This window comes from Myxocyprinus asiaticus, chromosome 47 (genome assembly GCF_019703515.2).
Source record: "Myxocyprinus asiaticus isolate MX2 ecotype Aquarium Trade chromosome 47, UBuf_Myxa_2, whole genome shotgun sequence".
In the NCBI taxonomy this organism is placed as follows: domain Eukaryota; kingdom Metazoa; phylum Chordata; class Actinopteri; order Cypriniformes; family Catostomidae; genus Myxocyprinus; species Myxocyprinus asiaticus.
Window position 1 is genome coordinate 26,903,009 of NC_059390.1, and position 12,385 is coordinate 26,915,393.

The 12,385-nt window shown below is 35.1% G+C and overlaps 1 protein-coding gene across 1 annotated transcript in view; it reads left to right on the forward strand.

Moving 5' to 3' along the window:
- The window catches only part of LOC127437000 (copine-8-like), a 257,856-nt gene that overhangs the window by 205,352 nt on the left and 40,119 nt on the right, over window positions 1-12,385 (forward strand). The window contains exons 13-14 of the mRNA XM_051691580.1: window positions 5,940-5,993; window positions 9,126-9,187. Of these exons, the coding sequence (XP_051547540.1) occupies window positions 5,940-5,993; window positions 9,126-9,187 (116 nt within the window). The remainder of the gene's footprint in view (window positions 1-5,939; window positions 5,994-9,125; window positions 9,188-12,385) is intronic.

The following is a 12,385-nucleotide window of genomic DNA, read 5'->3' on the forward strand; positions in this document are numbered from 1 at the left end:
CCCCCCAATATTTATACCATGATCAATGGAGACATTGGTAAATGCTTTGTTGCACCCCCACGCGCTCTTGCTATTGCACATGACTTAAGACGATACATCTTAAGACGATGCATTACATAACCAGCTACCTTTACAGGCTTATTCTAATGCGATCAAGTTGGCAGAGTGCTACACTTGCGATGCAAAGGATTGGGGTACGAGTCCTGAAGTGCACGCAAGTCAACACGTGAAACGAAAGTGTCATAGAAGCACCAAAAAATATACTTGGTTACTTTAGCAGTTGCATTTTTCATCTTGCATTTGCTTTTCATGACTCAGTTAGGTTTAGGTTCAAGGATTAGGGTAGGTATGTAGGATTTGTCAATTTGAAACTCAATAGAGCATTAACCTTAAAAACCTCATCTGTTCGGGAGAATATTTAATTTGCTTTTAGTGCAAAAAAGTGGACATTTCACTTTGAAACTGCTGCGATATATGTAATGAACCATGTAATATCATTTTGCAAAAATGTCGCCACCATCATTTCATTTTCATGAAATCAGTCTGAATAAGTGATATGGGTTTGGAACAACCCATATAAAAAGAAGTTGCGCTCAGTTGCGCTATTTTTGCACGTGGTATAAAACTGCTTCTTATTTACTAATCAGTTTTATTAGACACTAAATGCGCTGAAATAGCACGGGACCATGAATATTTAAAGAAAGTCATTGTCATTCTTTTCTGTTCTAATATGCCACCTTTTTATGTTAATTAGGCTATTTATAAAATATAAATATTCACTTATACACAAAAGGCAGTGCTATTTTTCTGGCGCAATTGTCATTATGCTATTGCTTCCTGCAGAAAGCAGGTGATAAACATAATTAAAAAATATTTTTTTTCTTTTTTTTTTGTGATATGCTGTACTTTTTCTAGTGATCACGGCAGCAGTAATTCATTGAATGACAGAGATACATCCAGTTGCACTTTTTGTTTTTTCAAAGAGCCGATTCATGTGTCTGAATTGGGTGCTAAAACAATGCACACAGCATGTGTAAATTTCAATCTAAGTCAATTACCCCCCTTATTGTGTGGATACCAGGAGTCAATTTAGGAACTATATATCTACTACACAATGAAGACTAATCTGAGAAGCACAAAAAGAAAACAGCAGATATCCGTCTAGTGTAGGTGGATTCTACAACACAATCAATTTTGATGGCTAGCATATTTTTCCACTTAAGTAGATGAAGTTGTTCTGCATTTGTCAAACAAATGCAGTTTGAATCTAGAACATCTATTATGGACATCAAACTCAGCATGCATATGAAAACCTTATTAAAAGGGTCATATTTCATCTTAATTTTCCCCTGATGTCCATTTACAATGTTTCTTGCACCAAAAACAGTCCGAATTTAGTTTTATGACCATTTTGCACCCTCTCTCTAAACCTTGACGTGAAACAGTGTGTTATGGCTGCTGTACCTTTACCCTTAAACACTACAGGTTGGGCCAGGGTGTGTAATAAGTTTAAGCCAAACATGTTTAATTTCCTTACAATATACAGTATAAATAGTCATATTTGATACCATTTGAGAACTTAGAATATAAACTTTTCATATAACTCAATTACTTTTGATTTATTTTTTTAATTTTTTTTTTTTACATAAAATAACTAGACCTGAAATCTCAATGTTGCAAATGAGCGCCACCTTGTGGTAATTATGTAGCGATATTAATATGAATGTAAACGTTTTTCAGATATCACAACATAATCATATATCTAGTCATATATCAAATGAAAGCTCAAAATCTTAGGAATGTGACTATGCAGTTTATTTTGTGACCGTAACATCACAGTTGGAATGATTATCAAAAGAATCACTAAGTAAAATATAATATCTGTAAGGCAACAAAGACAAAGGCCTCATGTCTGTTACAATCACTGCCCCTGTAAGCCCCAAGTAGCCCCAAACTCTGTATCAGCTCTTACCTCAGGTTGTTTCCTTCAAAATGAGCCATTTTCTACTTGTTTGTGAGCTTGCTTGGGTAAATAATCCAATGTTATGTCTAAGATCTCCAGAACAAAATATGCCGTCCAACAGAAAAAGCATGATAAACAAATATTTAGCAAAATATGTTCTTGACTACTGAAATATTCTACATTGTCAGAAATCTGAGGATCTCATCTTTCCAACAACACCTAGTTTAAGGTTCTAGTCCACTCAGAGGCCAAGATATTTCATGAAACAGGGGACGGTGTGTGGGATCACAAAATAGGAGAGCACATGGCGAGTGCTCAGCTGCATTAAAGCCCCACCTGCATTTCAGATCTGTATATTGTGATGGAAGGTGATTTAGGAAAATACATTTTTGCTAGTACTTGCCGCTGTCTAATGGAACCAATGAACACTTTTTTGCTTGTACATAGAGCAAACAGAGCCTTAAATACAGGCTTTCAAAGACAGAATGAAAAAAAAGTTATGTTCGTAAGATTGTTAAAATATTAAAATTAATTAATGGGGGGTCTTTGAAATGAGACAAATATTTTGCAATTAGTCCACTGTTCATGGATAAGATTAGCTTTTGTGTTAAAAATTGCAGGCAGCAGCCAAAATATGCAGCAGAGCTTTAGGGGTTAAGACTTCTATGTGAATGATTTGTATAATGATTGGCTAACCTCTTTGCCTATGAGATTAGTATCAACACTTATTTAAAGGTTTGCTGTCAGGTTCTATGTAAGTGCAGCAGACACATTCTTTAATAACGACCTCTTTGTGACAGATTACATTACATTGTGACACAATCCACACTGAAATGTCCTGCTCAAAATGTTAAGATCTGGGTGGGCCAAGTTTCTGAATACTGAATAGACCTCATTGGCCTGTAAATATGGGTGGTCGTGTTAATGTATTTAAATGTCTGATTTTGGAAAATCAAAGATTTTGGAAGTGGGAACAGGTCATTTTTGCTGCTAGCTGTAGTTTAGGTAAATGCTCTTTCTAGACGGAGGAATTTGAGTTGAAGTTTTGAGTTCTGAAATTTACAGTATGTTTTCCGTGTACATCTCTTTTAATTGAAAATATCAGATATTAGATTTCTTGTGATAATACCCCCTTTGCCAGTGCTCATAATTTATGTGTTAATGCACGTAGCCACAGTTTAAATTGAAAAGTAAATGTTTCATTAAAATATTCACCTGTTATCAATGTTGAAATAACGTAATAACCAAGTTTTATTTGGTTAAATATTAGGTCTCAATCTCAGATAGCATCCTGGCTTGAAATTTCTGCCCTATCAAATCTAAATAACAAAATGACACATCTGAGATATCTGACACATCTCTTGAATATTAAACAGTTTTTGATGAAGGGCTGAAATTGAAAGTGTCAGGGTGGAATAACAATCAGAAACAGCTTGTGTTATCTCAATTAGAGCAAGTGATTTCACGCTGTCGTTTAAAAGAAAAACACAGTAATGTGAAGATTTAAAGTCACAGATCTCCAGAGATGTTGGCAGGCGTTCTCTCCCACAGGCACTGAATATGTGTTCTTCATAACTCATTCAGCATTAATGAGTGGGAGGAAGAGGAATTTTACTGTAAATATAACCAGAGAGCAGAAATATGGTGTGTGTGTGTGTGTGTGTGTGTGTGTGTGTGTGTGCGTGTGTGTGTCACAAGCTTTTCCATATGTAAATAATCCTCACTATAAGGCCAGTGTTGGTATTTTTGTTGATTTGTATGATTTACTGGAAGTAACAGCTAGTGCAAACAGGGTGTTTATGGATTAAAGCTCATTGGAGATGAGCTGCTATCATCAGAACACCAGCAAATAACACTCAAATTCTTTAAAAATGCAATTACTTTTAAGCAAATGATCAGTGAAAGGAGGTGCATAACCTTCAGAAAAAGTTTTTTGTCCACCTCAGGAGGTCAAACTAAATATTAGGCCTGTATGTGCTGTTTTATTTTACATTTGGTTTATAAGAGGTTTGCTGTGTTGTTTTTTGTTTTTTTTTCAATCCTCACAAAAAATAATATTATTCAATTTTAATAATATTATGTAATTGTATTTAACATTGTAATATAAAATTACATATTTAATAATAATTGATTTATTCATAAATAAAAATGCATTACTGAATACATCTTAAAACCGTGATTTGTGTGATTTTCATAATTTTGTAGCATTACAGTGGTGGCCAAAAATATTGGCACCCTTGGTAAATATGAGCAAAGAAGGCTGTGGAAAACAATCTGCATTGTTTATCTAAAAATAAATTACAAAAATCTAACCTTTAATTGAAGTAAAACAATTGAAACGGTTAGACTAAAGAATATAGTTCTGATGTGCAGCAAAATGTTGTTGAGCTTCACAAAATGGGAAGTGGTTATAAGAAAATAGCCAAAGCATATATATATATATATATCAGATATCACCTACATCACCACAAGTTGTTTAGGAGGCTTTCAAGAAAAAAAAGCCTCTGCTTTCATCCAACAACAACCTCAAGCCTCTTCAGTGTGCCAGACATTACTGGAACTTTTTGGCAGCAAACACCAGAGATGAAGTACCCAATGCCCACAGTTAAATGTTGTGCTGGATCTTTAATGTTGTGGGGCTGTTTTTATGCCATGGCATCATGGACTCTATCAAATACCAACAGATAAAAAGTCAAAATCTGACCTCCTCTGCCAGAAAGCTTAAAATGGGCTGTGATTGGATCTTCCAGCAAGACAATGATACAAAACAAATTAAACATAAAATTTTTAAGAACTTGACATGTGTTTTAAAATATTTCTACTTTTTATAACCTCAGTCAACCTTATTTGTCAGTGACCCTTATAACACTTGTACTTGCTTATTTGTTACACAGTTTAACAAACGAACAAAAAATGTGTGTGTGTGTGTGTGTGTGTGTGTGTGTGTGTGTTTGTGTTATTATTCTAAAAATGCTAAATATTTTAAAGGGTAGGGTTAGTCTGTAGTAATTATAATTAACTTTACCTAAAAACAATAGAAGTCTATGTTTTGTCCTCATTTAGATAAGTATAGATGTGTGTGTTTGTGTGCGTGACTGTGTGTTGGCGATTCTGTGAAGCCATATGTTTTCAGAATGGACCATGTAATTCACCTATTTATATTAAATGGCAAACATTATCTCTTATTCAGCCTGCAAACAAGTCATAAAAGCTTTATTTCAAGCGGAGTTTTTGTTACTATTTTGATATAGTTAGATGAACTAATGTTTAGATCTCAAAACTTCCTCCCCAGTTCACCCAGACCAATTATTTAAACTAAACTGTAGAAATGACTCATTCATAATTTTTCATGGTTATGACATCACAAACACAAGCTGAGTAACATATGACCACCACATTCACATATCAACATATATTTAGTAAGTTGAAAGTGTAAATTATTCCAGTATGCAGAGCCTAGCAAGAAGTCAATTACAAAAAGGAGGACTTTAAGACATTACAGCATAATTTACTCTGAAGCTGCTTTGAAACCATGTGTGTTGTGAAAAGCTCAATAAAAAAGAAATAAAAAATAAAAATAAAAAAGGACTTAATTTACATTAAGATGTTATTATAAGTGGACTCTGGGGGGGAAAGATATATAATACTGTATGTTCCCCTAATACATTATGTTCACAACTTTATATGTACTGTATATTGTTTGGTTCTTTGTATAAAAGGGCCTATATCCTGTATATGTGAATTGTATAATGTAATTCAATAATGCAATATGAACTAAACCGCTTCATCCCCTGAAGAAGATTAATTTCAACATTTAAAGTTAACTTCAAAGTCTATCAAATCTGTTGTATAATGTCATAAATACATCACATGCTTCAAAATGATGTAGAGTATTATGCAGAGAAGTATGTAAAATATATGAGTGCATTTTCCAATATCCCTTAAGTGATTATAATCACTCACTCTCTCCAAACAGGTCATAAACCCCAAGAAGAAAGGAAAGAAGAAAAAATACCTCAACTCTGGAACAGTAAGCAGAGCCGTTTTTCATGCTAGCGTGTGATTTTGTACTTTTTCCATCTAGTAGTCGTGTTGCATTAGAAAACGATAGAGCACTGTTTTTTAAGTCTGATTCGTTTTGAACCCGGTCCGATGGGAGATTTGTTTATTTTTTTTTTATTTTCTTTTTAAGATTATTAATTTCAATTTGATGGAAATTTGTTATGAAATTTAAATGCATACATCTTAAAAATATGCTAAAATAACTTTTTTAGTGTCTGTTGCACTGGGTCTAGCCTTTTTTAGTGCTCGTGTCACAAAAATGTAACCATTCTTAAAAAGTTCAGGTTGCAAAGAGTCATTGTTTTTCCCTGCTCCCATTGCTTTGGTGTGCTGATGGCTGCGGTTTATTTGCAAATTTAACTGTGTAGTCGAACAAAATTTAAATTCTTAAAACTTAAAATATTTCATTTTTAATTTTTATTTTGTTAAAGATTATTCAATTCAATTTGATGGAAAAATTTTTTTGAGTTAATTAAACAACATATGCGTTTAAGTTCTTTTAATTAACACTTTTTAATTTGTCCAAAAAACAACATAGCCTCTAGAACGAACATTACTATAACTACATTTTTGCAAACTGACTTTTACATGCCACGTTGTACGTTTTGTCACAGTGTCCTGGTGAAATGAACACTAGAGGCGCTACAACAACTCAAATCACGCCTACAATGACTGATTATGACTTTATAAATACTTATTTTCACACTATTACTCACACACTGCTATGTTATGATATCAAAACACTTTTACTTTAACGCATCATTTGAAAAACGACACATTTTAACGCTTGTATTATAGACCCACCTACATTTACACTCTTATTACAGTGTGATTAGCTTGAGTGTCATAGAAGCGACACGAGAAGACGAGGTTGCTTCAGAAAATGTGCTTTTCATTTCTCTTATTGTTTTTGGACACTATCGATTAGGTGTTGGTGTAAGGGAAGGATGTCTGTTTATTTCACCTCTCATTTGATTTTAAATCACTATTGGTTAGGTTTAGGTTAAAGTTTTAGGTAAGGGAGGTACATTTTACTCATTAAAACCTGCATCCACACTATTTCACTTGCTTTTGGCGCCCCTGCTGGACATATCACTGGAAGCAAAATGTGTAATGAGGCACGTGATTTTGTTTTGGTTATGTAATGTTAATGAGACCAGGTTGCAAAAAAAGGTGGTGGTTCTGACTGAGGGGCCATTTACACGACAACGTTTTCAACTAAAAACGGAAAACTTTTTATGCGTTTTGGCTGTTCGTTTACACGACAACGGCAAACTTTTGAAAACGGGTTTCAAAGTGCAAGTTTTTGAAAATGATGCCGTTATCATCTCCGTGTAAACATACAAAAATGCAAATTTGTGAAAACGATGACGTCATGCGCACGCGTATTACGTGTTATATAAAGTATGATGGATTGATAGGCATCAATCTGAGATGTATAATTATCAATATCAATACTGGTGTCTGTGCAAATAACAATAATCAACAATTTATTCATTTGGAGTGTTTTGTATGGAGTGTGAACATTGTACAGTAGGCAGAACCTGCAATTTGAAAATCTTGAAATTAATGTATGGATTCAGATGGGAAAAATGTATTTGTATTTTAAATGTTATTTATTTATTTACATAATTTTATTTGATGTACCTTTACCCTGCAATTCATTCACCCACCGCTTACGTATATAGCCTATAGACAGAGATGTGATGCCATGTACAGTAATCAATGATATGCTTAGAATATGAAAACATGAGGCAGTAAAAATGCATGTTAGATCCAGTGTAAACAAGACCTCTCTCTCTGTCAGAAGATATCCATATATCAGAGTTCTGTCTGATATCCAAAACCAGTCAACATCAACAGCTTATGTTAACTTACTCTCCTACCAGCCCAAGAGTCAGCAGGGGGAATACAGAAGAAGGCAGGAGATGAAGTGATGGTACAAATGAGCAGAGTTTATTGAATAATCTTGAGAGTTCAGTCTATAGGCATGCGAGTACTTCAAAACAATGCGTGAGACATTCAAAACTACAATGACGGACTACAGGACTATGTTTGTGCTGCTCAAGATTTTGAGTTTATTGACGCTTCTCCAGCAAAGTAATTGTAGTAATTATGCAAACTCATCGTCCAGACAAATTTCGCCATCTTCATTGTTTGTATTCACCGCTCTGTGGAAGAATGCTTATGTGCGCAGGCGTGTAGTGTTTCTTTAGAAAGTGACATCGCCAACTACTGGCCTGGCATGCATAATACAGTGTTTTTAGTCGTTTTCGCGGATCCGTGTGAACGGGGATCGTTTTGACAACGTTGTCGTCTGTTTGTGAAACTTTTCAAAAACGCAAAGGAAACACTTTTCCATTTTTAGTACATCGTTGTCGTGTAAATGTACCCTCAGATGCTGAAAAAACAGTGAGACATGGCGCAGTGGTCAAAGACGTCCATCCACCACGTGTTTACAAAGAAAAACAATAGAAACCCATCGGGCTTAGGTTTGGTAGCACATATTTTATCATAGTGCTCTTGCAGTTTGAATAAAACATAATAAGCAACTCGAGTCCATGCGTAATTACCTTGTAAAATCACTGTAAGCCTCTTGTGCCTTACTGCTTTAGTTACAGCACATACTGCTTTTTATCTCTGTTTTATGTTCAGTTATATTAATTAGAATGTTTCTAGTTTTATTAGTTGTATTTGGTGTAATTTTGTCTTTTTACATTTAATGCTGTTGTTCTAATTGAGATCTTTATTATTTTTGTGTCAGATAAATACTGCTCTGATTGCCACAATTTGAAATTTAAAATGACATAACCTTAAATAGCTTCAGTGTAGTTTGCAGCTGTTTGTTAGTAGCTTGTAGTGTAGCTAACTACTCTTTTAAATGTATAGCTTACTATAATTAGTATAAATTATAAGCAGCTTGTAGCTTGGTAAGCCACAGTTTCAAAGGAGATGTTGTGGCATGTACCAAAGCTACTAGTTTCCCCTTTGCTTAAATAAGATGCAATTTCACTCTGAAAATTCAAGTAGTTGTGGACTTAGCAACATTGACAGCACACAGAATCATCATGAGATTTTCTGACTTCCTGCTATCTCACAGGTGACACTACTGTCATTTCTCATTGATACTGAAGTCACCTTCCTGGACTACATCAAGGGCGGGTGAGTGATGTTTTGCTCATTTGCAAACGTCTTCCTTCCATTACGATCAGCCACTGAGGGAAACGAGGACTTTTCATTTAACATATGTCAAAGCAAAGTGACTTGTTGTTTGTCTTAGCAAGCACCTTGACTATTGTTCAACATATTCTCATTGAATGAACGTTACTATAACAAAATTTTTGCAAACTGACTTTTATGTGCCGCGTTCTACATTTCGATGCAGTTTCCTGCTAAATTACTTGTTAATTTGAGTTTTAATTACTCAATAAAACATCTAATATGCATCTTAAAAACCTCATCTGATTACGACACCATTTCACTCGCTTTTGCCACCCCCAGCTGGGAAACTGCAGCCAAACGTGTAATAAGGCACATCATTTTGTACGTAAATAACATTCTCCTATAAAAAATGTTGCAATGATCACACAATTGTCATGTGATCTGGCTGCTATTGTTCAAACCTTTAACCCTACTTTTTGCAACTTTGGTGCGTAACTCGTCTGGCACTGTTTGTGCTGCTTGTTGAGGAGGATCTAATGTTGATACATGCCTGCTGAATGACGTGTAATTTTTAAAATTAATATTTCCTTTATTAATAAAGCTGTTCCATTGCACTGGCCATGACAGGTCTATCACTACTTTATACATCATCTTAAATCAAAGAGGAACGTTTTTTAATCACTTTCCATAATAAATGACCAAAATGACCATTTATTGACCAAAAAGTTTTGCTTATATCATTCACTCCAAGAACAGAATATCATAGAGACTTGGGGGCGGGCTCTTTTGACTTAGGCCAGTAAGGATCCACCTAGCAACCACCCACAACATCCTAGCATCGAGGTAGTGAGTTTTGCACGGATAAGCACCACTTACACTTTCTGAAGAAAATCTAGAAATCTAGTTGCATTTAAATTGACATTACTAGTGGCAACAACACAGCTGTATTTAGAAACCTTGGGGGTACTTACACTTGATCACTTCATGTGTTTTTACTAATCGGATACCCAGTTGATCAATCCGAGCAATCAAATCGATCAAGATGCATGAAGTGACTAAGTGTAAACAGATTCTTTCATGCCAAAGCATCCTCAGTAGAGTTGTCGACAGTTCCTTGTGAAGGACATTTGAAGTGTTTCTGGGTGTTTCACAGGCAGGAAAAATGTGGGACTTCATACGATCTAGTCGGACACCTCGCATCATGTAGTCCATTCATGGCAGATGATAGACGAGGTTTGGTTGCTAATCTTAGCGCAGGTGTTTGAGTGCGTCCATATGTGTGTGTGATTAAATGCGAGCTATGCTGCCTGTCATTCTCTGAGGGCTAGGCAAGGTGCATCCATGCATGGCAGATCGCACACCCACGTCGAGTGACGCTTTTCATTATGGAGACAAGAGGGGGGCTGCAGTCACCTCTGCTCTGACACAACATTGCAAGGCATCCTTTTTATTGGCGACTCTGTCTTTTTAGCTTGAAATATTTTGGGCGAAAGGTCAAAGCACTTGAGCTGAATTTGTCCACTCATAGGCGGTACAGTGTGCATGTGTCCCTCACACCTTTTACTGTAGTGGATTGCCCAGCTCGTCATTTATTGATATTGCCAGTCAGAAAGTAGTAATCGTAGAGATGTGAAGAACCAACTGACAATGGTGGGTTAAGCATGTAAATAGACAAACACATGCATACACAAATCACATCAAAATATAATATATAATATAATATAATATAATACAATATAATACAATACAATATGGCCATATATTGGCGGATTAAGTGGCCTGGCCATTATATTATATTATAATTATATTATTATCAAGAGCCAGTTAATAGGGGATGGCATAATGGATTAAGCATGCAAATAGATGCCCTATTTTTGTTTTTTCAATAGGTAACTCCCAAAGCGATGCTCCTCGGCAGTAATGGCTGCTGTTTTTTGATGCATGTCATTGTGTGAATGGCTAGAGTGGAAAGTTATGTAGGGCTGTAAATGGATTTTGTCAGGAACTCTCTGGCATTACGTAATCGCAGCCTTGTTTTCGCTTTCCCTATTTATGCACATTTTTCCTGCGCCGTGATAAAAGCTTCTCTTCTGCACCTGTAGGCTGTGGCAGTGTGAAGCACTTTTAGTGTAATGCTGCATGACAGTGACTACAGCAAAATATTCCAACTACTGTAACTTTGAGGCAAGTACCGGTTTAGAGTCCAAAAATGGGGGAAAAAATATATTTTTTAAAAAGTTTTGTTTTTCCAAAGTTGGAGTGCATGTAACTCCAGAAGTATCAAAGATATCTTAATACCGTTTTAAATTCTGGTTCAGAACAAACTTTCCTTTTTTGTGTGTTCCTTTTTTGGCTGTTGCCTTGTACTCCTTTGTTTTGAGCACAAGCCTAAAAAGCGACATACTCCAAATCCAGTGGCTGTAGTTCATCACTCCACTGTATTAGAGGCCTAAATTTGGTCTCTTTTAAAAGTAGTAGGACAACAGTGTGTTGTCCAAAAGACAGAATTAATAAAAGTCATGAAGAAAAATGGTTAGAAAAGCTCAAATTTATTGTAAAGTGATTAGCATTGTTTTTTTTTTTCATAACATAATATGTGACACTAACCTGGTAGATCCATAGAAATAAAATTAAGCTAAAGCCACATCTCTGATAATGTTCTAATTCAGATTTTAGGATGATAACTTTTAAACTCTTGAGTTTTTAAAAAAAAACATTTTCCAAGACTGTCATGTGGTTTTATAGCATTAACTATTAGCATTAGCGCAATGAATTACAAATGACATTTTATCTACTGCATATACATTCCAATCATAATTGAGTTGTCATAGCAGTGTCTTTTACTGATCTCATGTGGATTTCGTTCATAGAATAAGGCAGAAAGCAGATTATTTGTGGAATATCCAGCGTGCAGCTGATGCAGATGTGCAGCTTCAGCTGATTTAGTTCCATTAAGTGTAGACAATAGAGCATTAGAATTTTCAGGCCATGGGTTACCATAGAATTTATGGTAATTTCTGTTTTGGATTTATGAGTAAACTAAAGTTTGTGATAAACCTTATTTCAAAATACTTGGACATTTTGTTCTACAAAATAAATTACATAGTCATACCCCAAACGTGAATTTTGAAGTCACCATTTAAAAAAAAAAAAGTATGTTACTAACAAGTTGCTATAGATAAGAACTACTACAGTTTT